At 44.9% G+C, this 27747-nt stretch overlaps 2 protein-coding genes across 2 annotated transcripts; one reads left to right on the forward strand and one right to left on the reverse strand.

Moving 5' to 3' along the window:
- Positions 1 to 530: 530 nt before the first annotated feature.
- ecpas (Ecm29 proteasome adaptor and scaffold) lies at positions 531 to 17537 on the forward strand. The gene is made up of 49 exons (XM_072383334.1): positions 531 to 589; positions 1317 to 1447; positions 1640 to 1756; positions 1889 to 2007; positions 2164 to 2313; positions 2439 to 2616; positions 3370 to 3509; positions 3736 to 3814; positions 3925 to 4044; positions 4176 to 4261; positions 4359 to 4434; positions 4515 to 4564; positions 4667 to 4733; positions 4810 to 4932; positions 5037 to 5140; positions 5321 to 5444; positions 5541 to 5621; positions 5711 to 5927; positions 7186 to 7277; positions 7481 to 7615; positions 7752 to 7917; positions 8047 to 8219; positions 8312 to 8413; positions 9084 to 9207; positions 9439 to 9584; positions 9738 to 9792; positions 9889 to 10003; positions 10096 to 10164; positions 10344 to 10461; positions 10545 to 10712; positions 10804 to 10883; positions 11279 to 11384; positions 11508 to 11555; positions 11643 to 11761; positions 12034 to 12184; positions 12267 to 12332; positions 12479 to 12568; positions 12715 to 12781; positions 12871 to 12962; positions 13058 to 13124; positions 13229 to 13426; positions 13574 to 13785; positions 13865 to 13908; positions 14007 to 14199; positions 14786 to 14939; positions 15240 to 15345; positions 15460 to 15548; positions 15636 to 15707; positions 16724 to 17537. Exons 1-49 carry the CDS (start codon positions 568 to 570, stop codon positions 16861 to 16863), a joined length of 5541 nt encoding a protein of 1846 aa, XP_072239435.1. The 5' UTR covers positions 531 to 567; the 3' UTR covers positions 16864 to 17537.
- Positions 17538 to 17931: 394 nt separating this feature from the next.
- Positions 17932 to 27734, reverse strand: smc2 (structural maintenance of chromosomes 2). Its single transcript, XM_072383353.1, has 25 exons — positions 27399 to 27734; positions 27138 to 27287; positions 26922 to 27044; positions 26767 to 26805; positions 26544 to 26654; positions 26412 to 26456; positions 26079 to 26312; positions 25745 to 25894; positions 25402 to 25635; positions 25086 to 25245; positions 24877 to 24994; positions 23836 to 23974; positions 23642 to 23761; positions 23294 to 23498; positions 22961 to 23096; positions 21756 to 21880; positions 21478 to 21671; positions 21217 to 21360; positions 20191 to 20265; positions 19878 to 19997; positions 19585 to 19785; positions 19371 to 19487; positions 19097 to 19257; positions 18858 to 19005; positions 17932 to 18196 (listed from the first exon to the last, which is right to left on the reverse strand). Exons 1-25 carry the CDS (start codon positions 27564 to 27566, stop codon positions 18011 to 18013), a joined length of 3603 nt encoding a protein of 1200 aa, XP_072239454.1. The 5' UTR covers positions 27567 to 27734; the 3' UTR covers positions 17932 to 18010.
- Positions 27735 to 27747: the final 13 nt, after the last annotated feature.

Below are 27747 nucleotides of genomic sequence, written 5' to 3' on the forward strand. Positions count from 1 at the left end.
CATAAAATGCCACACAATACAGCGAGATTCGAAAGGGCAACACTAAGGCTCATGGCTGTAGCTAACAAATAAATAGATAACAACACAAACATGCTAAATTGCCACAGTACCACGCGGAATTACCACAAAGAGAAAATGGCTGCATGACACACAACACCCACGAAGAGATGCAGAATTATCTCACAGGACACAGAGAAACGCTTCAAAAGCTCAGACGTGTGAGCTGAAGAAAAACCATCACAGAGACAAAAAGACTACAGATTCACAAAATGATTACAGTCAGACTCGTGTTGACTGAAAATAGACCATAGATAACCACACAAAGATGCAGAATTACTACAAAAATTGACTTTATGTCTGTACCCTGGACCCGCTCTTACTGTTATAGGCCAGTTGTGTATAGCTGTTAAACGATACATTTATATTAGTTATTTATATTGGGGGGTGTAGTGAATTCATAGTATCAAACGACTTCTTTGGCTTACTGACTGATTTGCAGAGGAGCAGGACTGGGAGGTGCAGTGACAGTCAGTGAACTGGGAGGGTCGCTGATGACTTACTGCAAACATGGCTGCCCAGGATGAACTCAGTAAGTTTCTCTCTGCGTCATTGACGACTAATATCTTCTTTATTGTCGCCTTGATGGTTGTCAAAAACACACGTAGTGTTGTACTTTGTCCGCCCTACCGGCTAAGATGTTTTTGAACCAACGATAATTTTTCTTTTAGTTAAAAACTGGGGCTGGAACGCTAGCTAGCTGCTCGGCTATGCTGCTAGCTGGAAGGCTAACGTCAGGAGGCCGTTTGCCCAGTCATGGTCAAAATGAAAGTGTCACATTGGCCATTGAAATATTTCCGATCGTCAAACTTTCAAAGTGTGGATTTACAACTAGGATATTCAGGACATTTGGGATCAATATCGTGGAGTGTCAGTGCTTGTGAAAAGCCAGTGGAATCATGTAGAAAACGATTAAATGCGTGCACAGTCCTGTCAGGCGTTGACGCTAGCTGTTTGGTGCGCTATGGCAGGAGAAGGAAGGCAGGGCAGGTTGATGGTTGCTCCAACACAGCAGCTGACAGGTTGAGCTCATCAACCCAACTAAAGCCACATGCCTGCGAGACTGTTTTATTTTGTTTATAAGCCAGGGTATTTTTGCTCCACTGTATGAAACAGCCTGGCTGTGTGGGGTTGCATACAGCCTGTGGGGCTGACGGTTGAATGGGAAAATGTCAGATTAATTACGGCAGAGCTTTTGAATCCAGGTTCAAACATTCATTCCTGATGTATGACAAATCGTGTTAATTTTGTTTGGACAGATCAACTGGAACGTGTGTTCCTTCGTTTGGGCCATGCAGAGACTGATGAGCAGCTGCAGGACGTTATCTCCAAGTTCCTCCCTCCTGTTCTGCTCAAACTCTCCAGTGTTCAGGAGGGTGTGCGAAAGAAAGTAAGAAGAATTGCTGCTTATCTCTGTGCTCTAAATATAAGCTTCAAATAAAAAAGAAAAACGCTGCTGAAATATCCCCTTTAACAGAAATCCTATTTTTAGTGTCCTCTTGAAAGAAAAGGTGCTTTCAAGGAGCTCGAGTCTGTGTTTGTGTCGGTTTTGTGAACGTAACTAACGTATTTTCTCTGTTAGGTGATGGAGTTGTTGGTCCACCTGAATAAGAGGATAAAAAGCCGACCAAAGATTCAGCTGCCAGTAGAGACTTTGCTGGTGCAGTACCAAGACCCTGCGGCCGCCTCCTTTGTTACAGTAAGACTTGATTTCTTTAAAGTATTCATGTCTGCCTCTGTGATCCTGGATTTATTTAGCCTTTTACGGGATCTGATTAGAAACGACTCTCTTACTTGAGGCGTGAGTTGTGATGGATATATTTCTTTGCAGAATTTCACCATCATCTACATTAAGATGGGCTACCCACGCCTCGAGGTGGGCAAACAGTGTGAGCTGGCCCCGACCCTTCTCACGGCCATGGAGGGAAAGCCACAGCCTCAGCAGGACAGGTGAGGGGACGCACACATTCACAATGGACAGGCACATTCATTGTCATCCCTTCTACGAATTAGCGCAGGCGTTGCCATGCTTATTTCTCTTTATCTGACCAGGCCTAATTGTTTCCTTGCATGTTTGTGCTTTTCATCCTGTGTGCTTCCTCTTAGTCTGATGCACCTGCTGATCCCCACTCTTTACCACATGAAGTATCCTGCGGACGCATCCAAGAGTGCCTCTTGGTTCAACCTGTCTGAGAGGCCAAAGACGGTGCACCTCCTGCTGGAGTTCATGTTGGATGTTTTACTCATGCCTTATGGGTGAGCTCATGCTGTGAGGCTCGAGCAGTTGGTGACCAGGACTGTTGCAGTTTCCCACCTCAAAGGGAAATTTAAACTTGTGTGAAATAGAGGGTCGTGACTTGTTCCCTCTTTGATCTCTCTAGGTTTGTGCTGAATGAATCTCCCACTCGGCCCGCGCCCTCCTCCTCCCAGGGAGGTTCTGCGGATGGGACGGTGGCTGCGAGTGGGCAGGGTCTCCCCCAGCCTGCCCCAGGGATGAGTGTCTATGCTGTGAAGAGGGTGATTGGAGAAGCCCAGTGGACTGCAGAGCAGCTCGAGCAGGTACAATAAGTGGAGCCGCTCTCAACTTTCACCAGCCCTATGGTGCTGAAGATGTGTCTCCCCTAAAAATATACATATTAATTTTCCCTTTTTAAATGAGACCAAGTCATCTATAATTTTGGCAAAAATAATTGGATAACTCGGGGTATTTGATTTAAAAAAAACAGTCACAGGATTGTGTTCAATCATAGCAAAGGAAAAAGATGCCTTTGATGGTTGTCGCTTCACTTTATTCAGTTAATTTACGAGTTCTGCTTGGTACATGTTAGCACAGCTGTACAGTATCATGATTCCACAGCAGTCACTCTTTACCAGCCTGTAAGATGGTAAATGTTGGGGAGTGGATGGTGTAATTACGTTTGGTTTCACTGAGTTGTGTCTAATTTGTGGTTGGAAAGAGTCTGTCATATCTGTATTTATCTTTTGTTGACGTCGTTGTTGCTGAGTTAGCTTTATCACCAGGTGAGTTTTCACATTGCTCGTTCTACTTATGAAGGTTGCTTACGCAAAGCTCGACAGACTTTCTGTCCAGTGTTCCTTTCTTGTTATAAAATCCAAATGATTTCCAGATGTTGGCGCCCTTTAAACTGCACATTTTACTTCTGGTTCTGATTCCTTTCTCTTCATCTTTACGCTCGTATTATCCAGCATTTTCCCGGTTATCCGTGTTAAGCTTGAAACTCTAATATTGTGACAACCGTAGTGTTGAATGCAAGCTAATAACTCGCTCTTTGCTTCTTGGGGTTTCCACAGTGCAAGCTGGGCATTGTGAAGTTCATCGAGGCAAAGCAGGTCCCTGAAGTGGAGACGGTGGTGCACCTGGTGGTGGCATCGAGCGACACCAGGCACAGCGTGGCCACTGCAGCGGATCTAGAGCTGAAGAGCAAACAGAGGTGGGGGAAACGGCTTGTATGGGCCTTGTTTTATACAGATATCTGCATCACAAACTCCAGTTTGTCTTGTCGCTGTTATTTATACCGTTACTCCAGAATTTATTTGGTAGATCTGTTGTACAAAAAGTCCAAGAAAGCAATCAGGAAAGTGATTCTTGGCTTCTCAGTGCTTGCTAATAACAGAGTTTGTATCGCTTGTCATACGCTGGTTTTGGTTATATTCCAGCATCATTGACTGGAACAATCCTCTGATCATCAACAAGATGTTCAGGGTCTATCTGGGAGATGTACCTCTGAAGACAAAGGTTTGTGAACTCGACTTTTATCTTTTCAAACGCACACCAACTCTGTTTTTTATTTTGTTTTTTTTCCTGCAGATGTATGACTGCATGACTCGGTTATGTTTTTGCTTCAGGGTGGCGGTATGAAACAGGAGCTGAAGCACGAGCCAGTCAGCACAAGAGTCAAACTGAAGATCCTGCCGCATCTCCTCCGGTCGCGTCTGGCCGCAGAGTGCTTCCCGGCTAACATTCAGGTAGGAGTTTACCGCATCCACATGGGTAATAGAAATGGCTCGAGTTCATCGAAATAACTCTTTGTAACTGCCTCGCACCATCTCTCCAATGAGCTGTGTGACGGTTCTCTCACGTGTGATTTCTTCTTCAGGTGGTGTATGACGGTCTGTTTGGCGCCAGCACCAACAACAAACTGCTGTCTCTCACCTTACAGTTTGTCCATCACATCTGCATGGTGTAAGACGAGTGCCTCCATTCTTTCCACAACCTTTTCTGCCCTTTTGAACAAAAACAAAAAAAAAATGAATACAAAACGACTCCCTCTGTTTTACAGATGCCCTGACACCAATAAGCCTTTGGGACTGATGCTGCTTAATGGCCTTACCAAACTCATCAACGAATACAAGGAGGTATTCAGCCACAAACTTCGACATATCGACTACACTTCAAGCGTTTTGATTTACATTTACTAAACGGCGTGTGTTTGCAGGATCCTAAGTTGCTGTGTGTTGCGTACTCTGCTGTTGGAAAACTGTCAAGGTAAAGTGAAGTGATTTTGTTTTCCCTGAAACTTTGCCAGCGTTTTGATGTAAAAAAAACAAAAATAGAAAGCGGTGTAACTCGTGATGTTGTGTGTTTCAGTCGCATGCCACAGCTCTTCACAAAGGATATTGCGCTTGTGCAGCAGTTTTTTGAGTCCATGTGCAAGGTAGGCGACCGCATCGCAGTCCGTATCGGCCACCGTTTTTTCTAAGATTTCTAAAACGACGCCTCAACTTGTTTAGGAGGAGCCCGATGTCCGTCTTGCCATTCAGGAGGCTTTGTCAATGATGGTTGGAGCTTACGCTAACCTGCAGGGGGCCCTGCTGAATCTAATGGAAGCCCTGGTGGCTGCGTACATTGGGAAGGTGAGTGAACACGGGGAGAATGTCTATTTGGTTTGTCGAAAAACATCCTGATTAGTAACCGGACATGAGGCAAATCAAACCTGCTTGTTGTTGTAATTCAACAGCCGGAGGTCCAAGTTCGTCAGGTGGCCATGAAGTTTGCCAGCACGGTGTTCGGTCCTGATCACGTGCCGTCAAGATACCTGCTGCTGCTGGCCGCCGGAGACCCGTAAGCTTAAAAGAACACACTGACTTCCCTGCTTAATAATTAATAAGAAGACACTAACAGCCTTTTATTGTGTCTTGGAAATATTTATAACTCGAATTAGACTTGTGGTGCTTAAAGTGAGCGTCTGTAGTGCACCGGCTGTGGAGGAAAGATAGAGTGTGTTGTTTTTTTGTCGTTTAGAAGGGAAGAAGTATCTGCAGAGGCCCAGAAGGTGCTGAGGGCTTTCCGTACCAAGAGCTCAGAGAAGGAGGGACCAAAGCCAATGCCCTCCTTTCCTGACATGGTTGCCTATGTCCAGGAGAAAGTGAGGCTCTAAACGCTTGCAGACAACACACCAAAGTCTCATTGTGACCTTTTTCTCTGAGAGAAATAATTGATCTTTTTATCTTGTCTCTGTTAGGCAGCTCAGAGGATTAAGACTCCTGCCAAGTACATCGTTGGAACCTCCACAATCCCTTTTAACCCGTCTGCATTTGCGGAGGTAAACACCATGACTGCATTACGTCTGTTTATCTTGATGCGGGATAACTTGTAAATCTTCGTCTTGTTATCCCTTTTCTGTCTTTGTAGATCATGCTCTACCTGAGGATGTGTTTGGTCCACAGTGCCGGGGCCACGCCCGTTTCCACACGCTTGCCAGACATGCAGGACGATGCTCCTGCCATTGGCCGCTATGTCCGCACACTGCTGTCCTCTGAGCCTCAGCCCTCAGTGTCAAAGGGCTCGGAGGCAAACCCTGTGCACGTCTACATGGATCTTCTGCAGCAGCTGCTGTCTGCTGTCGGCGGTGAGTGACGGTAACTGTTTTGGGTTAAAACTGACTGATTCTGAATTCAGGAAGATGCTGTCTAACAGATCTCAGATCAGCTGAAACAAACCGCTCTAATGGGGTAAAGGGAACCGAGTTTGTTTATCCGATCCAAACTGCTTAGATGTGCAATCACAAACCTTTAGTCACCCTGCAGTGGTGAATTGAGGTTCCGTCCACACGGGTTCGCAGCCTCACCCTACGCTGTCGTTTCTGAAAAAAATCTCCGTAAACACGGCGTCTTTTCCAGAAATATCTGCGTCCACGTGGATTCACTGGAAACGACCAGAAACGCTGTAGCACATATGCCAGGCCGGTATGTGACGCCGCCACAGCGATACACTAAAACTGGAAGAGAAGCCATGGATCATGCGTATGAAGCTCACATGCTGTTTGCAAACAAGCCCCATGACACGAGAAGAGGCCGATCATGGCCAGCGCAGCTCTGAGAGGAAGAGGAAGTCTTTTGTGTGGCCCGACAGTGAAGCAGAACTTCTACTTCGTGTCACATTGGACTACAACAAAGGTTAGAGAGGCGGGGCTTATATGTCACCCATCCAGACGACTCCGGGCTATCCGGCGTTTTAGGATTTTCTCACTCTGGGACCCGGTTTCACACCTCGAGCAAGCCGGATCCGTCTGGACGTATTTATGCGGATTCGACAAAAACGTACTCGTGTGGACGCACCCTCAGTTTACAGCATTGTTAAATTGTGAAACTTGCACTTCGTGGCGCTAATGTCCTGCCAAGAATCCAGAGGATCTGCAGGGTGAGCATACTGGCAGGCAAGGGAAGAGACTCAGTCCTGCGGATTCAGTTTTTTTATGCTTCAATTTTCACCTGCCTGCACAGTTTGTGTCAATACAGTCTGCTCATAACTGTGGTACCAGAAGACTGATTTAGCCTTTCAGTCCGCCAAGCGTAGCTCTGATACTGGTGATTGCTGTTGGTGCCTTTAGACTAGAGGACGGGTCTTCTTGACTATACTTGATCTCACACTGCAAGCTGTGATTTTAGACCAGTCCTAGAAACCCTGAATGAAAAATCAGCAGAAATCTGTTGTAACAGTTAAACTCTATAATTCAGTGCGACACAACTCTGATGAGCAGCCATTGGTTTGCACACGTCACGTTTCCCTACCAATCTCTGAATTTTTGCTCTACTCTTTGTATTTGTTGTCATCTTCTGATTGTTTCACTTCAGTTGTATTCATTTTGTGTCACAATTTCTCAACAGGGATTCCAGTCATGTACTGTTTGCTGGAGGTGGTGTCTGTGTGTCCTGAAAAACTGGCCCCCAGATTTGCGGATAAAATTGACTGGATTAAAGTGAGTATTTCTAATAATCGATGCGTTTGTGTTGGAGAGAGATGGAGGTGATTAGTAGTTACTGTTTTACCAGTGAGACAAATATCAACTCTGTTAAACAGTTAGTCCAGCTGCACAGCTGGCCCACATTATTATAAATCCAGGAATCTTATTTAATTCAGCTGGTGGGGATAACAGATGGTGTTGTCTTTCCTTCTCTCCAGAGTCTGATGAACACAAACAAGGAAGACATGAGGGAGCTCGCGGCCCAGCTGTACGCTGTTGTGATTTCCACCATGACCGGCAACGAGCTGCAGAAGGCCGTGCAGAATCTGGTCAAAATCACCAAAGACAACCACGTATGGAACTTTGTCTCTTGTTTGCACGCTTTATGAGCCTGGAAATGAAATGGAAAAAAACGGCTTTATTTTTAACCCAAAGGGACATTATGTAAGCGTGTATTTCCATATGTTTCTTGGTTTGGTTGAATCGCAGAGTCCTGAGACTCAGCATGGCGCCATCTTAGCTCTTGGTTACATGGTGGGAAGAAACATGAGCAGAAAGAAGGCCATAACCTCTTGTAACCAAGACAAAGGGCAGCAAATGAGCATCACCTCCCAGGACGACGATGAACATGTTGCCATGGCCACCAAGACAATCGGTATGAATTCTTCCTCTTTTTTTTTATTTTTTATTTTTGTACAAAGTAAAACAGTCGAGTCATTTCTGCCCGTTTTTCTTGTTTCCCCCTCTCATTTGTTTGTGTGCACCTCCATCTTCCTCCATCCAGGTTCCTTCCTGGACAGCAGCAGCACACTGTTGACTGTAGCGGCCTGTACAGCTCTGGGAGAAATTGGGCGGAATGGCACCCTGCTGATCTCTGCAGAGGGGGAGGGATTCACAAAACTCTCTATCGTGGAAAACCTGCTGGCTCGAATCCCTTCTGGCAAGGAGACCACCAAGGTAAGCAAGGTTTCCAGCTAAATGATTTGTTCATTTGCCTCATTTTTGTCCTCATTGTCTTGTTTCTTTTTTATCCTTTGCACGTGTTCCAGATGAAGGAACGATCCATTATGACCTTGGGTTATCTACCAGTGGGAGACGCGGACTTCCCACACCAGAAGAAGCTGCTGCAAGGACTCATGGACTCGGTGGAGGTATGAACCACGCAGCTGCATCAAACATTGGCAGTGTTTGGTCCAAATGAACATATTGATTTACAAGCATAACCTATATTTTGAGCTCTGACTTCGAGCACAGGCAGCATCATCACAGTTCTGCTCTCATTCATCACTGAAAAAGCTGCCGGGCTTCTGTAAATGTTTACAAGATAATGTCGATAAAGTCTAGCATTTATATTCAGATTACTCTGTAATGCAGTGCCAGTGATTATTCTTCTGCTGTGCAATAGCAAACAGCCTTTTTTAATTGGGTTTTCCTTCTAAGCACTTTGTGCTGACATGGTACATGATTTCTGAAGACTTTTGGACTCCCCACTGAGGCTGGCACTACTGATAGAAAGCATGTTCATATCAAAACACTTCCAGAAATCCTACTTGGGCAACTTGACAGACTACTTTTGTTTTAATCCTAACAAAAATGGATTATTAATGCATGGCAAATGTCTTTGCACTGCATCTCCTCAAATCCAGTCGTCCATTTGTTTTTTCCAGCACACACGCAGTCATCGAGCTTAAAGTCTACCCGGCAACTAATTTTGGGCTGATGTTCATTTAAAATCTAGCTATTATGAAGCTGTCAAGTAGCTCATTAGTAAAGGCATGCCTCTCTCTTCTCACCTTTTTGGGGTTTTTTTTTCTCTCCAAGGCCAAGCAGGTGGAGCTGCAGTTCACAGTTGGAGAAGCCATCACCAGTGCTGCTGTGGGAACATGTTCTGGAGCTGCCAGAGACCCGTGGACCTGCACCGAGGACCAGTACAGCCCGCCACACAGTCAGTACTTCTCATATGAGCTTGTGCTGTGCATTTAAAAAATGTTTTGGCACATTTGTTGGTTCTGGTGTGGAAATGGGTCTCAGTGATGAGCAGAAATTGTTGATTTGAATGAGCTCGTGGAAATGTAGTTGTCAGTCGTCTACATGCAATTGTCCTTTTTGATGCAATTAAAAGTGTTTGTTGCATTTTAATCTCATATCATTTCCATTTTCTTCCTTTCTTTTTCAGATGTTAAAAACAATGATGTGGTCCCTTGGGTCCTCAACTCCATCCTGTCCAGGTATATACCCAGCCAGAACCCTCATGTCCGGCAGGCAGCCTGCATCTGGCTGCTCTCCCTTGTCAAGAAACTCAGTCAACACAAGGAAATTACAGTGCGTACATGATACAGATCTATCACTATGAATACTAAGACTAAATCTCAGAAGACAAAGAAGCTTTGAAATTAACACAAACTCCTTTGTGTGTGTGTCAAAACAGTTTTGTTTGAAATTACAAATGATCCTTTTTTCTCTTTACTCTTACAGTGCCATTTGAAAGAGATCCAGAATGCATTTATCTCTGTTCTCTCAGACCCTGATGGTGAGACAAGAAGCACGATGAGCTCCTCCTTTACACTATCGCCTCATTTTCTGTTGGAGCCCCTTCTTTATCCGTCCCTCTTTTTCTGTCACCCAGAGCTGAGTCAGGATGTGGCATCTAAAGGCCTTGGACTCGTCTATGAGATGGGAGGAGAGGGTGATCAGCAGCAACTGGTGTCCACTCTGGTGGAAACCCTTATGACCGGCAAAAGGTGAGTTGATGGTTGAATCAAGGGGATTGTGAAGGAAGAAGGATGAACAGTTGTCCTGAAGAGTTTCTGTGCTTATTTGTCTTTGTACACAGGGTGAGACATGCAGTCGCTGAGGATACAGAGGTGTTCCAGGGGGAGGGGTTGGGAAAAACACCTGATGGGTGAGTCCTATCAGCATCAGTGGATGCTTCTTAGCTGATGTTTTAATCCAGAATTGATGAAAATGTTAGGACTGATCAGGAATTCTGAGAGCATATTTGTGTGTGTTTCAGTTTGTAGAAATGTGTCACTTTCTGTCCTCATGTGCATAAATACAACATGTATCAATGATCCCTGACAGTCATGGCCTGTCCACATACAAGGAGCTCTGCTCATTGGCCAGCGACCTGAACCAACCGGATCTCGTGTACAAATTCATGAACCTGGCCAATCACCATGCGATGTGGAACTCGCGCAAGGTATCGTCTTAAGAGCCGTGACTTCTGCCCCTTTTCAGATGTTGTTCTCCCACCTGATCTCGGCAACCGTCTCTTTCTTTCAGGGAGCAGCTTTTGGCTTCCACATGATCGCAGCCAAGGCTGGGGAGCAGCTGGCTCCATTCCTGCCTCAGTTAGTGCCTCGTCTGTACCGCTATCAGTTTGACCCTAACCTGAGCATTCGCCAGGCCATGACCAGCATCTGGGATGCTTTGGTCACTGATAAGACCCTGGTAGGACTTCAGGCTTGTGATATTTACATCGCCCGAAAATGTGCTCATTAACAGATTGATGGAGACACGGCTTTTTGTCTGTGTGCTGCAGGTGGATAAATATCTGAAGGAGATCCTGCAGGATGTCATTTCCAACTTGACCAGTAACACCTGGAGAATTCGTGAGTCCAGGTACAATAACAACAGACTCACTAAAGATTAAGAAGTCTTGTTATTTGCTGTTATGTGGTTTGATATAATTTTTTTTTTTTTTTATGCTGTATTTTGAATTGCTAAGTTTTCAATCTAGGTCCTTTTTATCTCTTGTATTGGAGTCTAAAACTGTGACTATAAGGCAATGAAAAGCCTTATAGTTGGATATGGTTGGATAAATCGCTGTTTGCATTAATAAATGTAAAGTGAGAGTTAGTTAAAGTTCATTATAAACTACAAATGTTTGCTTTTCGAGTGATGTATGTTTCGCATGTATACTGTAAATTCCAGACTATAGAGCGCACCTGAATATAAGCCACATGCTCTAATTTTGAAAAGAAAATCCATGTTTGTTCTTGCGGTTCTTCTTACAGCTGCCTGGCCCTAAATGACTTGATTCGTGGCCGGCAGGCGGATGACCTCGTTGATCACCTGGCAGAAATTTGGGAGACGCTGTTCAGAGTTCTCGATGACATCAAGGTAAGAAGGAATGTTCTTAGATGTTAGGAAATAATTGACTGGCGGTATCGCATTGTGCGAAAGCTGCCGCATGTTTGGTAGATAAGATCCGCTCTGTCTCAGTACGGTAACTCTTCTTTTTAGGAATCCGTGAGGAAGGCTGCAGATTTAGCACTGAAAACGCTCAGTAAGGTAAGACTATTTGTCACAACTCTGGTGAACATGTTTGTGTTTGTTTGCGTGTACACACCTGCGCCTCACAAACGTCTTCGTACGTAGGTGTGCATTCGTATGTGTGAGTCTACAGGCGCTGCAGCCCAGAGAACTGTGGCGGTGATGTTACCCACCCTGCTGGAAAAAGGCATCGTTAGCAGTGTCTCAGAGGTTCGCTCACTCAGGTAAGATCTTGTCTGAGTTTCCACGTAGGACACACTTGTCAAATTGCTGCATTGACACAGCCGCTATATTTGGAGCATATTTAGCTGCTGCAGCTCAGCCGGTGTTGAAAATTGTACGTAATGCCGACTTTTCTGTCATTAAGTCCTCTATTTATCAAATAACAAAACAAATAATTCTGAGATAGCAGCAGAGTGGCTTTCTTCATCCTTCCATCTGTTCGGGTTCTGATTTGTGGTTATATGATCCGTTCTTTCTCAACCATTCTCACCAGTATCCAGACCCTGGTGAAGATCAGTAAGACCGCTGGTGCTAGACTAAAACCTCATGCCTCTCGCTTGATCCCAGCCCTGTTGGAGGCCCTCAGCACACTGGAGCCTCAGGTCCTTAACTACCTCAGTCTCAGAGCCACAGAGCAAGAAAAGGTAAAGTCTGCCTGTTAGCGTGCGAGTTAGCCCCAAATTAGACTTCATATCGTCACGAGTTGTGTTCTCTGTGCCTCTGCAGAGTGCCATGGATGCTGCAAGGCTGAGTGCCGCCAAGTCTTCTCCGATGATGGAGACGATCAACATGGTAAAACAAAAAGAACTGCATAAGTGTCATTGACCTGACGGTTGAGTTTTTAGAGCCTGTTTGTGGAAGGAATGGGAGCTTTTCTGCTTTTACTGAACATGACAAAAGCCTGTGTGATCTGATGAAAAGGATGCGTGTGTATTCAGTGTCTGCAGCATCTCGATGTTTCTGTGCTGGGAGAGCTGGTTCCCCGCCTCTGTGAGCTGCTTAAGAGTGGAGTCGGCTTGGGCACCAAGGTAAACAGTTCTGTAGTCATGAATCGGTTCACCGATGCTTTCATCAGTCACTTCTTTGGGTTTTTATTTGAGTTACACATACACGCGTTCACGTTTTTTCATTCATGTGAAAAGTCAGTCTGTCCATTTCTGCCTGTGTTTCTCAGGGAGGCTGTGCAAGTGTAATAGTTTCCCTCACAGTGCAGTGTCCCCAGGACCTCAGCCCATACTCAGGTGCAGCACAAGGGTCCATCTTCTCATGTTAAAGTGTGTATTGTTTTGAGAGAATTAGTGAACCAGCTAACTACTTTTTCTTTTTCCAGGTAAACTGATGAGTGCCCTGCTGAACGGTATCCATGACAGAAGTACTGTAGTACAGAAAGCATTTGCCTTTGCTTTGGGACACTTAGTCAGGGTAAGACTTTGTCTTATTAAGTCAACATTTACACCAGAGGTTGTGCTCTGTTTCTTTAAAGCATTTGTCATACAAACATTTCGTTTTCCGATCAGACAGCAAAAGACAGCAGTGTAGAAAAACTGCTACTGAAGCTCAGCAGCTGGTACTTGGAGAAAGAGGGTGAGCTGGTGTCAAATGTGCACATTTTGAGTCAAATCGCTCTGGTTTGTTCTGTGATTTGAGACTTTCCCGCTATGTGCTCATGCTTTTTTTTTTGGCCCCAGAACCTGTTTACAAGTCATCGTGTGCACTGACGGTGCACGCCATCAGCCACTACAGCCCCGATGTGCTGAAGGGACACGCAGGGGTGGCGCTGCCTCTGGCCTTCCTTGGTATGCATCAGGCGCCAGGACCTGACGAGGAGAAAGGAGAGAGTCACGACGCCACGCTGTGGGCTGAGGTGTGGCAGGAGAATGTTCCAGGTGAGGAGCACCGCTAAACAGAAAAAAAACAAATGCATCTCGCATCATCTGGTGACTTCTGGTACTTCATCTTGGTAAATGGACATCGGAAAATTCCAAGAGGTGAACGTTCTCATATTGAACACATGCTCTTTGCTTTGCTATCAGGAAGCTTTGGGGGTATCAGACTCTACATGACGGAGCTGATCACCATCACCCAGAAAGCCCTGCAGTCCCAGTCCTGGAAGATGAAGGCTCAGGGTGCAGCTGCCATGGCAACTGTTGCCAAGGAACAGACAGGCTCATTAGTGGCGCCGCACCTCGGCTTGGTGCTGACGGCTTTGATGCAGGGGTTGTCTGGACGCACGTGGGCCGGCAAGGTGACGATTGTTGAGACAACTAAAGAACAAGGAAACACAATCTTGGTTTCAAAGTCATTTTGTTTTTCCTTCGTTCCAGGAGGAGCTGTTAAAAGCCATCGGATCTGTGGTGTCTAAATGCAGGTGAGCCACCTTGCAAACCTTTTTCCTACTAAGGCCAGTTTTATTTGGAAGATGACCTCAATTCGTTTCTTTCTCCTTCCATTCTTGCTGGCTTTAAGCACTGAGCTGCAGAAGCCTTGCAGCGGCCAGCCGACCATCCCTGAGGTGCTGGAGGTGGTGTTGAAGGAATGCCGTAAGGAGAATCTGGCGTACAAGATCGCCGCTCTGCGTTGTGCAGGAGATGTACTCAGCAGCAGCAAGCAGGACCGTTTCAGCGACATGGCAGAGATCCTTTTCCCTCTGATTAAGAAGGTGAAAATCACTTCTCAGAAACAAAAAAGAGGCGCATAAAGAAAATGAGAAACTTGCTGAGCAAAAAAGTCCAACTTCAGACTTGTGTCACCCTCTGGTGTTTTTGACGGGACACTACAATGTCTTCAAATGAGCTAAATTCTCTTGTGTCGTAGCTTCGTATATTTTGGGAAGACATGAAGTCTAACAGAATGTGATTTTGGGCTATCTCAGCCATAGATGGAACATGTCAGCTCTGCCATCTTCTAAACGAGCAAAACTCACCCTGTACCTTTTCTTCCTATATTCTACTGCCTTCTGAGTTCTTCAGAGCACTTACAAATTAGCTGTAAAACCCCGTCCAGCAAGTAGCCAGGGTCGGTTCCTCCAATCTCTTTTATATTGAACTGATGTTTCTGAGACTTCGGGTGGCGCTCTGCGGATTCACCACAGAAATCTCCATTTTTGCTCACGTCTTGTAATACATAAAACTGTCTTAAGGCCGTGTTAACAATGTTAAATGTTGTCAGTTTGTCTCGAGACACACATTTAAAGACGTACATGTATTTTAAGACGCCTTCAAACGATTTGAATCCTTTCACGACAGAGCTGCCCAGAGAGTGGCGGCGCATCCCCCAGGTCGCTGCGCGATGATGACGATGATGATAAGGATGTAAAAGAGAAGGAGCTGCAGACTGAAGCTCTGCTTTGTGCTTTTGAGACTCTTGGAAAGGCCTGGCCCAGAAACCCACAGACTCAGGGTAAGTTCTGTCTTATACTCCAAATGAACAAAACCGGATCCACTCACTTCAGATTTAGCTTTTGTAGTGAAAAGCCTGTGATGTATGAATCGCCCATTGAATGTGGGTTTGTTTCAAATACCCTACACAACTAAACGGAAGTACCACCACATTACTTCTCTCATTATTGTTTGGCTTTGAGTTCAGTTGCCAACTTGACAGACAATCCGGTGGTGCCCTCTGCAGCACAGGCTGGATGGATGCTGCTGATTAGGTGTGGCCCACATTCTCATCTGTGTTCTGCAAACTTTGTCTCTGTAGCACGTTTCCAGATGGAAGTGTGCAGTTTAATGTCTGGGAAGCTCAAACTGAGCACATGGAAAGTCCAGCTTGCTGTTCTCCAGGCCATGAGGCCGTACTTTGAGGGGTGAGCATCAGAGTAGAATAGCCTAAGTAACATTTTGTTTGTTTATATAATTAATTCTTTGTAATTAACTCTTAATCTTGAGTTGGTAAGCGTGTAAAACATTTTTCTTTGCAGGTTATTGCTGCTAGACAAGGGTAATGAAGACTTGAATGCGCTGTCACAGATTCTCACAGGGACCTGTGCGGCTCTCACATATCCTTTAGGTAACCTTTTTCTACTCTTAAACACCGTAAAATCATTTATGATTTGCATGCATTTCATCACCGTGTTTGTCTTTATTTTCTCTCCAGAAAACAAAAGTTACTCCTCTGTGAGGACAGAGGCCTTGTCAGTTGTGGATCTGATCGTTAAGAGAACAGGAGGTAGGCCTTGATTGCTACTGCTGTTATAAAGAGGTCAAAATATGGTCAATAATGGGTTCATCTTTTAGGGAGTTCCAACTAAATTGTGTGTACAGTCATTTTCCTCGCACTGTACCATGGCTGCGGCATCTCCTGCATCACCTTGGGTCTGAAGACCTCAACATTAGCTCCCGTTTGTTTCCGGCCCAGTCTTCTGTGGTCGGTCATCTGGTGGAAAAGACTGTTAAACAATAATTGGACGAGTGACTAATCCCCTCCAAAAAATGGAGTTAATCTCTCAAATAGTGCTGTTCCAGCACATATTTTCCTAAAAAAAAAATACCCGCTCTTCTAAGAGCGCATCTGACTTCAGTCTTTTTGCACTCATGAAGCCAGTTTTCAGTAGCATCCTGCCAGCTGTAGTAAGACAAAGTCCATCATGGAGGCACCTTCACCCTAAAGTGTGCCAAACTTGCGGCTTTGTAAATGTGCTACTTGAGGATTAAGGAAAGCAACAGAGGAAAAGCTTTAACTACAGATGAGGCGTTTGAGGGCAGCTAATGAGCAGCGCTTGCTTTTTAAGAGAATAATTCCCCCTGCTGCTCTAGTTTTTCGGGACCAGAGCCAGTGCTTTGGTGGTTTTAGGGGAAGGAACTGGACTCTGAACTGAAGCAGCCCTGGAAGCGCTTTGGTGGAAACGTTTGTTGCAAACACAACGCTTTCTAACTTTGCAAACCTTTTGCATACATAAAAAGTTGTAACATGTTACCAGGGTTATCACTGCATGTAGCTTAAAGCACTGCTGTGCATACAGGAATGGACAAAATCTTATTTGTCACTTCGATTTTAAACGCAAAATCATTAGTCTGCTGATTTCCTGTAATACAGTTTCTTCCTTATAGATGGTAGGAATTGGCTTGTTTCTCTCTCATACACACACCCTAACTCATGTCTGCGAACATGCAGTTTAAGCTATATTGCCCTGTATTTGGATTGCCTGCTGACGCGATGTTCTTGCTTGTGTGCGGTGTGAACAGAGAGTGAGCAGTGGGACTGCATGTCTGTGAAGAGCCGGGAGCAGCTGCAGCGCTCCCTGTCCACGCTGCAGTCCGACAGCAGGCCCGACCTGAGGGACAAGGCCCAGGAGCTGCGCCGACGCATCCAAAGCCAACCCTGAGCGAGCACAGCCTCTCACACACAGTACAAAGAACCGGAGCAGCATCTTCTTTAGCAGCAACACAACGTACACGTTAGCACACTGCCTCTGCCTGAACTCTTTGATACAGCTGTCTCCTCTTACACCGATACTCACATCGATCGTTACATTTAGTTTCCATACCCGTGTTGTGATGTTGGCTTGTGCATAAGACTGCTCCATGTTTGTGTCTGACGAAGCTTGATGCTGACGGGACTACAGTAACACCAGCTGTGACCATGTTCAGGGCCGAGGTCGTTACAGCAACATGTCAAGTTTTATTTGGTTCATGTGACTGGACGGTAAGTTGATCATTAATGCCATATAAACCAGTGTGTTGGCTTTGTGGACACTGTAAACTTGTAGCCCCAAAATGGGGTGGTGGGGGGGATTTTACTACTGTTGTGGATTTGCCTACTTATTCAATATTAAAACAAGTTATTTTACTGAGCTGATGTATGAGGCCGTCAACGACTCTTCACCACGGCAACCCCAAAGTGGCGAAGGCAAGGAAGTCGTGTCCCAAAAATGAGTTGCCAGATAAGACATCAGCCTATTTTGAAGTGTGGAAAAGAATCACCCTGCTGTTAACTTTAAAGTGATGCTATAGTTGTTTCAATTTGTCCTTGATGAAATAAAACCCGTTGATAATTTGGGCACCTGACCTTTTTTTCTTCTCAGAATGGAGTTACATTGATAAGTGTTGCAGGATTGTGTTCAATCTGAGGGAGACGGCACGTTTTACAACCTTACTGAAATCAAGTTGGCTGAAGTCTAATCCTAAATAGTACCTCTAATTTGAAGACTGAGGGCAACAGGAATCAAGTAAATGGAGAGTTAAACAAAAAAAATAAAAATTGACGTTTTATTTACAAGAAAAAAAGGGGATAGATCCAGTAGCTGCACATAAAAGTCAGAAACAAGCTCCAGAGACGGACGAACACAGAACACTAGGTGACAAAATAAATGATATCTAGACTGAAAGGTTCTAAAGGGAAACAACATAAACAATGAAATGAGTACATGTTACTAATTGATGTGTCATTTTGTTATGCTAACTGATACGACTCAAATATTTAAAAGCAGATTGAACCACAGATGCCACTGTCCCGAGGAGCGGTTTCAGGGATTAGCTGATGAGTTGTTTGTTCCTCCTGTCTTTCTGACGAGCCTTATCTTGGCCTTTATGGGGAAGGTTTCCATCGCTCTGGCTGAGCGCAGTCCGTGTCACCGTGGACATGCCGTCCACAAACTTCGTCTTGAACAGGACGTTGGCATTGGTGAACATGCCGTCTTTGAGGGACACGACCACAAACTGGAGGGAGAGAGTTGAAAATGACAGGTAAAAGCCTGTGAAATGAAAGGTAAAAAGCCAGGAGAACTGCTAATCAGTTTATCAATGGGTCAAAAGTTTCACGGGGACTTATGGGGGAAAAGAAAACCTTTGTAGAGGAATGGACCAACAGCAAAGCCGAGGGTTTATGGAGTCATTAGTTGCTACTGAAGGTTAGATCGCAGAATAAACCTGCTGTTCGATTCTGCAGTCTGGTGATTTAAAAACCTGGAGCAGTTAACATGACTCAAGACAAGATTGAGCCTAAAAGGGATTGGTACCAACAGTCTGTGGTCAAACTGCCAACATAAGAAATTAAAGTATTTCAAGTATAAAAATTGCCAGTCAAGCACATCTTTTATCAGCAGTCTGAGTCTGAATGCTGTGTGTGTGCTAGTGTGAGCCGCTTCCTGTTTGCGCTGTCATTTCAAGGGTTACTAATACCAATCTCACAAGGGGCAGAAGAGAGCGCTGGATCGGAGCGAGTGGGTCAACGTGAAGACAGGTTTAAGTTCACAATGGAACAAGGAGCTGTTGTGGTGTATTTCTGTATTACTTTGGCCAAAAAAGTGAACCATACGCCTCGTTGCACTCTACTGCACAGGTTTAAGGCTAAAGTATGCACCTGCCCATGTAAACTTACCTGGGAGTGTCTAAAATGCGTACGCAGCATCTGCCCAATGTTCTGTGTGTGTGACAGATCCAAAGCTGCGTCCACCTCATCTAAGATGTAGATCGGAGCCGGCTTGAAAAGCAGCATGGCCAGGATGAGGGACAAGGCCACCAGAGACCTGAAAACAAACACAAACGGGGTTAAAAACACTTAGCATTATAATATATCACCATTAATGAACGACTGACCATAGAAATCATGTTGCTGACCTTTGCCCACCGCTGAGCTCAGTGAGGTTCTCCTTCCACGTGTCACCCAAGGCTACCTTGAACTCAAGACCATCCAAGACGCCGCAGCCCTGTGGAGGAGCCAGTTTTGCTGTGGCTCCTGGCAGCAAAGTGGAGAAAATGGAGCCAAAGTCCAAGTTAACCTGCAGAGGGAAGCTGTTTTTAATGAGGTCAAAAAACCATGTAATCCATGTACATCAGACCCAACCACACGGCCTCAGTGAAAGAAAAAAAAATGTAAACAATAGCAGCGAACCTTCTGCCACGCCACGTTGAGAGCCTCGTTCTTTTTCTGGTCCAGTTCCTCGATGGTCTGCAAGATCTTTGCTTTGTCATTCTCCACAATTCTCTTCTTCTTCATCAGGTCGTTGTACTGCAGGAGTGGAGACAGTTGAAGGATTACTGAGTAATCTGACCTGCAGAGAGTAGTTTTTAGCATGCGGCGGCCCCGCCGGCTCGGGAGCCCTCACCCTTTCCTCCGCCTCATTCAGCATGTTCATAGCCCTCTTGTTAACGTTCCTCTCCAGCTTGGTAGTGGTTTCCTCCAGCTTCTTCAGCCGCTGGCCCGCCTCACGGGGGTTGTTGGTTTTGAAGTCGTAGGAGGTGTTTGGCTGGCCGAAGAAGTGCCGCTCTGAGTGGATCCAGTCGTGTTCCTCCAGCATCCGAGTCACCTGGAAAACGAATATAAACAAGTTAAGAGTGTCCAAGTCGCACTGGATCAGAGGAAACTTCCTGAAACATTCAAATGAACGTTTGTGTGTACCTTGTCAGCAGCATCCTGGCTGTCTTTATGGTGCTTACTGATGTTGTGTTCCAGCTCCTTGATCTTAAGCTGGACTTCATTGTTCTGCTCCCTGATCTTATTGACCTCTGTGCTTTTACCCTGAAGCGTTCAGAGAGACAGACATTTCCACTGTTCATCATTTACACTTTCAAATAAACATTCCAGAGCCCAAGGAACTTCAAATTTAACATCAGCTGAGGTACTTTGAGTCTTAAAATCTCAAACCATACATGACATCTACTCCCCTTCTCAAAAGACCATCGAAAACCAAAACGGTTGAAACTGTTTGCACCTTGAGCTCTTTGTCTTGTGCCATGATCACTTCCTTCTGTTTGGCCAGTTCCTCCTGGGCGTTACGCACAGCCTCCTGCATCACGAAAGAAAGCAGCACATGTGGAATGTTAACAGTTCACTAAACATGTAGAATTTAAATCGACACAGTACAATAACTAGTAGCCTCAAAAAGACACAAATCTGCTTTATAAGTTAATCTCAGAACAAAATGCTTCGATTTAAAAGGAAGACAGCAAGTGTGTTTGCTTTTAAATGATTACAAATGACGTTTGTTCCAGTATATGGGGGGAAAAAACAAAACAAAACAGCCTTTACTTTGTAAAACTAGAAGATTTTACACACGAAAACGAGAAACATTTAGGAGAATGTGCAGAAAATGTGTGATTCATAGCAGCAAGCTGGTGATGTGCTCTCATTGGTGGAAATGGGACGCTTTGGATGTCTGTCTAAAGCGCAAAAAGCAGGATGTGATGCAGAAATGACAGTGTGGATATTCATTCCACAGTGCTAACTGGAGGACGAGGCTCTGCTTCATATTGACATCAGTACTTTAGACACATCCGAATGGATCAAATATAGCAACATACAGGCCATCAGAACGGAGAATGAAGCAGCAACTCTAACCAGCATGCACCCCCTGCTCCAGACGAGTCGCTGCTACGTTCACACACCGCTTCACCCGTCAATGTTCTGGAGATTTTTACTAAAAGTGCTGGGTGTAAAATCTGTTTGGAGCGAACGCTGTGGACATGCAGCATGCATCCAAACAAACTGGATTATTAGGTTTGTTGCACATGAAACTCTGGCAGCTGAATCCAGGTATTTGAGAACAGCTTACTTGCACCCTTAGACAAACAGCAGCACAATCTTTTGCAAACCTCCATGCTTTTCCCTTCCCTCAGTGCAGTGCAGCTGGATGTTTCCTCCATACATGGATCTTTTTTTTTTAAACAATTTGGTTTGAGATCCAGAAATCCTTGTTCGAATACTTCATTCCATCACTGTAAACACAAGAAGTGAATACCTTGTTCTGGGACACGGTGCAAGCCATGCTGTCAATCTGCTCCTGGATGGCCTTCATGGCCTCATCCACAGCCTGAATCTGCTGCTCATAGCCGGCCTGCTCCCTCTGCAGCTCCTCCAGCTCCAGGGCCACAGCGTCAGACTCCTGGACACATGAGCAAGAAGAAACCTATTCAGATTCTCCGACAAACATCCATGACAGGTAAAGACTCCTTGAAGTGAACGAGATGCTGTTTAGAGGGCCACAGTGTGGTCAGAGTACCTGCTGCTTCTGCTTTAACTTCTTGTTAAAAGCATCGGCTTTGGTTTTGGCTGTATTGAGTTTCTGCTGGGCGGCTTTCAGCTCCTTTTCCCTCTCCGCCTCAGCATTCTTCATTTTGTTCTCCAGCACCTTGTATTTCTCTTCAGCCCGCTTCTGCACCTCCTTAGTGACACGAAGCGTCTCCTCACTCTCCTCTGGTTAAACAAACACACACAAAAAGAGTTGCACAAACCGTCTCGTTGAAGTCACTTGCTGCACCCGTCGGTTCGTGTTCTGACCTATTGCCTTGCGCAGCCTCTCCAGCTCCTCCTGCTGCTGGTGGAAGGAGCTCTGCTGCACCTTGGCCTGGAGAATCTGCTCCTCCTCTACCTTCAGCTCGTGCTGCTGCTTCAGCTGTCGGTACCTGCAGGGACAAGGACGCGATGAGGAGAAGAAGGAAATACATCATTGTGTCAGTCTCTCCTTCGGTGGCTTTTTATTCATGATAGTTGTTGTTAGTTCAGCTTCTGTTGTTTAACTTTGCACACTATTTTGAACTATTTCTTAGCATTTATTAAGTTACATTCCTGGGGTGTCATATTTCATAACTACTTGTATTCATTGAATTCCATTTTTTAATCCAAAGCAACTTACAACTGAGGAAAGTGAGAGGGAGAATCAGAGGCCGAGAATCTCGTCCCAGAGTACTTCATTAGACTGGGAAGCTGAAAATTACACCTCTGTATTTGTTTGACACAACTGTAATTAACAAAGTATATCTTCGCATTTTCTCTTGCAGCAAAAATGTTATTCCAGTTGTAAAAAAATAAGCCGTAACTCATCAATTTTAAACGCTGCTTGGATATTTAATGTGCGAGTAAAGGAATGAAAAGAAGAATTAATCTTTGCAAAGAAAAAAGAAAAAGATTTGCCGTTTTAAACTACAGTCGTGGCCATCTATGTTTAGATTTCTAAGTATACGCATTGTTCGTGAATGCAACGTGAAGTCTGGCAGGCTTCAATGTAATTAATGTACATTTGAGAATTTACAAGGTGCACCTAAATGCTCCATGAAGTACCTTGTATTCATTAAGAGTTGGAGCTTTTCAAAGTGATGTAGATTATTGGTTTTAATGTGACGATAGCTTCTTCTAACCAAGTAGTGATAAGTGAGTAGTTTGTATAAAAACTAGATAACTGAACTGAGAACTGAACCCGTCTGTATATGTTACAGAGGTGGAGACCGCACACCAAGAGACGCTCTGCAGGACAGACATCGATCCATCCCGCAGGGTTTCTGAAGATTCTTCCTTCCTTCCTGCCAGTGCATTACTGAATGTGATCACTGAAAATGTTTACTGGCCTATCCTGCACTACAGAAGCCCTTTTAAATGATCTCTAAATGCATTAATAATACATTAATAAATATTTATATCTGATTATATGGTGCCTATTAGACGGGCAGCATTCTACAGTACAGTTTAAAAACGCCCGTTCTGCAGACCTTTCAGCAGTTCCTTTAAGGTTGGCCAGTTGTCGCTCAGTATCCTGCAGTTGGGCTTCCTTGTCATTCAGCTTGTCCCGGACATCCTTCACCTCCTGCAGACTTGACAGAACTGATGCCGACTGGGAGCGAGCGCCTGAAAGGGAACGCAGACGTTGCTTTTTGAGGAAAAAAGAAAATGTCGCTTTGCCTATCGTGTTTAAAACCTGTAAAACTTTGGAGTAAAGTTCTAGTCAGCATTTTGGTGCACATAAAACTTTCCCTTCCCTGGTCCCAGACATTTACACGACCCGATGACACGTGCACGAGCACATGCACACGCCTCGCTCTCACCTCCGCTCAGAGTTCCCTGTGGGTCGAAGATGTCTCCTCCAAGAGTGACGGTCTTCGTCATCACCTGCTTATCAAAAGCCACTTTCTTGGCACTGTCCAGGGTGTCACACACCAGGGTGGAGCCAAACACGTACTCCATGGCTTTACGAAGGTCAGCTTCATAGCCGACCAGAGACAGAGCTGTGTGAGCGTTATTCTCTCCCACCTGACAGAACAAGAAAAGAAACGGAGAGATGGAAGGAAGGCAAAGAGATCGTCTTCGATTAACTAGCTTATCCTTCTCTTCTCCACACAGGTATAACACTCTAATTACAGATGAACTACCAGAAAGCCTGACATCACTCTCACCAGGTTCTTTGCAGCGTTGACCACTCTGTCATTCAGTGTCTTGGCAGAGATCTTGTTCAGAGGAATGATGGTGTACCTCCGCTGCAGCTCTCCCTTCTCCAGCAGCTTTTTACCAGTCACCTAGCAAGACAAAGTCAGCAGCTCAGGTTACACAGTCCCACTGCTCTGCCACGACATGCGCGCTGCACACCTACCTCTGTGTCAACGATAATGTTATAAAGCCGTCCGCCGGCGACGACCTCCAGTGCTGTTGCGTAGGAGACGTCGCTGACTGTGATCAGGTTGGCCAGCAGCCCCTTCACTTTGCTACGGTCCCATCCTCGCTCTGGATCCCTACGAGACAGCAGACACGCTCGCATAAAACACCTGGCTGGTCAACTGGTCGCTCACTCCCTCCAAAACAAGTGAACTGTGATGTGAACCAAAAGGTTTCCCCAGCTCCAACGTCTCCATTGTGAAAATGAGCTGCATGAGAATGAGAATTCTGGCCTTCGCCGTCTCTGCATTCTTCTGTGTCCGCTTTAAGCTTTTTAAGCTTATTTGAACCAAACTTTGTTTTGTATTGGCAGGCATTCAATAGCAATATTGGACTACATCAGGACGACTAACATCCAATCAGGAGTCAGACTTCCCGGTCCAGATATGAAACATTAAACAAAGCACTGCCTAAGCATTAATAGCTCATTTATTTATTAAGTTACATACAGGCACTTATGAAGTACTGGCTGCTGATGAGGATCTCTAATTGATAGAAAAGTGCAAAGCGACAGTGAATGCATCATTATTTAAACTTGAAGTTAGTCGCAGATAAAAAACGATAAGGTGGGAGAATTCTGCTCTGAGCTGGGAGTGCGAGATATTTTCAGACCTAGAGAGCCCCAAATTATGCCAGTTATGCCCTTTAAGTTCACACAGTTTTTAATCTAGTTGCTGAGAGTAGCTTTCAGAGCTGAGAGGAAATGCAGTGTTTAAACGGCATCTCGACCGTTAATTTTTGTTGTGCTTGTTAGAGTGGGCAGACTCATTTTAATAGACGTTTATTCTCAGTAAAACTTGTCTGTTAAAGACCTCCCACTCAGTTGTGGTGGAATGACCTTCGCTCAGGTTGGAAAAAGCTCCCACACAAAATGGTAAAACAAAACTAAGGGTGAACAATGTAGGACAGCCCATCTAGGTGTTATAAAAGAAATAAAAGTAGAAAGCTAGAAAATTATGTACACGACACGAGTTCTTACTTGTAGTCAAAGCGCAGGTTGGGGAAGCGTGACATGAGACGCTCGTGGGTCTCTTTAAGTTGAGCGACCTCTCTGGAAAGCTGCCGTCTTTTTTCCAACAGACTTTCTTCCTTCCCATCTGCATTGGAACAGACACAAGCACACAGTCACAACAACATTTCTAGCAGAAAATGCTTCCTGGATGTAAAAGCAACTCACATGCGCAGTACCTTCATAGTTGAGTTTGGTTAGGTCGGCCTCCAGTTTCTCCCTGCTGCTTCTGACAGCCTGCAGGTTGTCCTGGTCTTTCTTGTAGCCACTGTCCATCTTTTTCACCTCGGCCTGTTTGGTCTTCAACTCGGCCTGGGCATGCTTCAGAGTCATTTGGGCCTGGGGAAAATTACAAGTAAGACAGAAACTGTGAGAAATTGAAGATGGTCTTTTCCAAACAAAGGTTTACTGAGAAACAACAAGTCTGTCTGAGCCCTACCCGTCATTCTGAAAAAAAACAACATTTAACTGTTCACCTGAAAAACTACTGCTCACCTGCTTGGCCTCGGTGTCTGCCTTGCTCATGTCATTCTTGCAGGCCATCATCTGTCCAGCGAGGGTCGCCTCCTCTCCATCCTCATTAGTAGAAAGACCGGCAGACACGGCTTTGAAATGCTGCTCAGCCGCCTCAAGAGCAGCGCTGTCCTTCTGTCCCTCCTCCTGCAGGGCCTGAAGCTGCTCAGCCAGCTTAGAAACCTCCTTTTCCTTCACCACCAGCATTTTCTTATCCTACAACGCAAATTAAACATCCATTTTGGTCAAAGATTCAGCAGCACAGTTTGCCCTCATCGTACAACTTGTTTCGCCACAGTCACACATCAGCAAAATGATCATTTACCTCCTCCATGCTCTTGACAAGCTCCTTTCTCTTTTTGGTTTCATCTTTGAGATTCTGTTTCTTCAAGTCAAGCGTGCTCTGAGCTTTGGCATCCACGCGTTGTACATCAGCTAAAGTGTCCTCCAGGGACTTTAATACTCCATTCACCTCCTTAAAATGAGCAGATTAGCATCAAAGATAAGGTGATATGGTTCAAAATCCCTTTAATGCACTGAAATCTGATCGAAATTTACAAAAGCTGCAAAAAAATAGATAAATCAAAACAACAGGTGATAAGTTCACAGACAAAGGGTGGGCCCAATAGCTTAAAAAGCACCCTCGTCTCTTCCGGTACCTGGTCTTTCTTCTTCTGCAGCTCCTGAATCTGGGCTGAGAGCTCCTGGATTTTGCTCTCGTTCTCAGCCATGCCGGCCTGCATCTTGCCGATGTTATCTTGCATCACCTTCAGATTATCTGCCGACTTCACCTTGGTCTCCTCAGCACACACAAACAGCCAGGCCACATAAAGGCGCGACAAGTGCTGGATCTCACGCATCAGCTTCTGGTACTCCAAGTACGATGAGCGTTCCTGCAGACCAAAGAAGGTTTAAATGAAGATGAACTTGATATTTAGAGATGAGTGAAAAGTTTAAAAGACTTTAGTTTTAAGTGTTGAGATCCAACATACCTCTTGCAGTTTCTGCATTGTTGGAGTGATTTCCTCATCCAAAATCTAAAAGGAGTAAAACACAGAACAGGGTTGGCTGTGGAAGCTTCCCAGTAAAGTTAAAGGGAGAACGGTTCTGCATGTCACACATACAGTCTGAATCTCCTTCAGCTTGGCCTCCTTCTTCTCAATCGTCTTCTGAGCACTTATCTTTTTACATTCATACATTCTGGTCCCTGCTGCCTCCTCAATCATGGCAAGGATCTGGAAGAAGAGAGTTTGCCATTGCTATAAATCCCCAAAAGGCAAGAAAATGTTTGACCTGCTTTTTAATTTTTTTTTATTAGTGAGACAGTGGATAGCGTGCATGTTTTACCTCTGGAGGTTTCATATTGAGAACCTTGGTGATCCTTCCCTAAAGCAATGGAAATACCATAAGATATTAAGCATGCACACTTGTCTGAAGGAAATTTGAACATAAAAAGACTTAAAGCGTTAAAAACACATCCACACTTAGGATGCAAGACTGACCTGCATGATGAGGAAGTGTGGGTTGTTGACATTGAGGCCAACAGAGCAGAACAAGTCCTGCACCCTGGTGTTGTTGGCATTGACTCCATTGATGAGATACTTGTTCCTGCCACCTATCACCACCTGAAATAAAGAAACAGCGTCCATCTTAACTTTGTGATTGCTCAATAACATTCCATATCACTTGCATAAGCTCAAAACGTGTTTGGTCTTTACCTGTCTGGTGACAGTGATCTCATCGTGGGTTTCAAAACCCAGTGGACTCTGGTTTTTGTTCGAGTTGTCAAAAGTAATAGACACAGTGGCCTTCGTGATGCCACCCTGTCCATTCTTGTAAACCAAATCCTGGAGGTTGGAGGCTCGCACCTTGAACGTAAAATTAGACAAAACACAAGTTTCTTATTTAACCACTACGGCCACGTGACATATTAGAACTCAGTAACTTGAAGTGACCATTAAAAACAATAGCGATCTTACGTGAGAGAGGTTAGAGATACCCAAAAGAAAGCATATGGAGTCCAAAATATTGGATTTGCCACTGCCGTTCAATCCAGTGATGGCGTTGAACAGCGGGTCAAAACCGTTGATTTCCGTCCTCTGTGCGTAGGATTTGAATCCTTCAATGATAATAGACTTGATGTGCATCTTTAGTTTTGTCCTCACTCCGCAGATTCCGGAGATAAGATTTGAACGAGTGACGAACCAGTAAGTGAAAATGTGATAAACAAAGTTACAACCCTGTGTTTACAACCGACAACCAAACGACTCCGTCTTACTTGAATTTTGGCGGCATGGAGGAAGCAGAGAGTCGCTTGCCCGTCTTTTG

This window comes from Leuresthes tenuis, unplaced genomic scaffold (genome assembly GCF_036924035.1).
Source record: "Leuresthes tenuis unplaced genomic scaffold, fLeuTen1.0.hap1 SCAF_4, whole genome shotgun sequence".
Lineage (NCBI taxonomy): Eukaryota > Metazoa > Chordata > Actinopteri > Atheriniformes > Atherinopsidae > Leuresthes > Leuresthes tenuis.

Excerpts from the sequence above, each read along its gene's own strand:
- ecpas (XM_072383334.1), top strand. The coding sequence starts at position 568 with ATGGCTGCCCAGGATGAACTCA. Across the intron at positions 5,622-5,710 it reads ACCCGTCTGCATTTGCGGAG|ATCATGCTCTACCTGAGGAT; the intron begins GTAAACACCATG and ends CTGTCTTTGTAG. Across the intron at positions 9,585-9,737 it reads GTCAACACAAGGAAATTACA|TGCCATTTGAAAGAGATCCA; the intron begins GTGCGTACATGA and ends TTACTCTTACAG.
- smc2 (XM_072383353.1), bottom strand. The coding sequence starts at position 27,566 with ATGCACATCAAGTCTATTATCATTGAAGGATTCAAATCCTACGCACAG. Across the intron at positions 26,655-26,766 it reads TCAATATGAAACCTCCAGAG|ATCCTTGCCATGATTGAGGA; the intron begins GTAAAACATGCA and ends CTCTTCTTCCAG. Across the intron at positions 19,786-19,877 it reads GCCAGGATGCTGCTGACAAG|GTGACTCGGATGCTGGAGGA; the intron begins GTACACACAAAC and ends TTCGTTTTCCAG.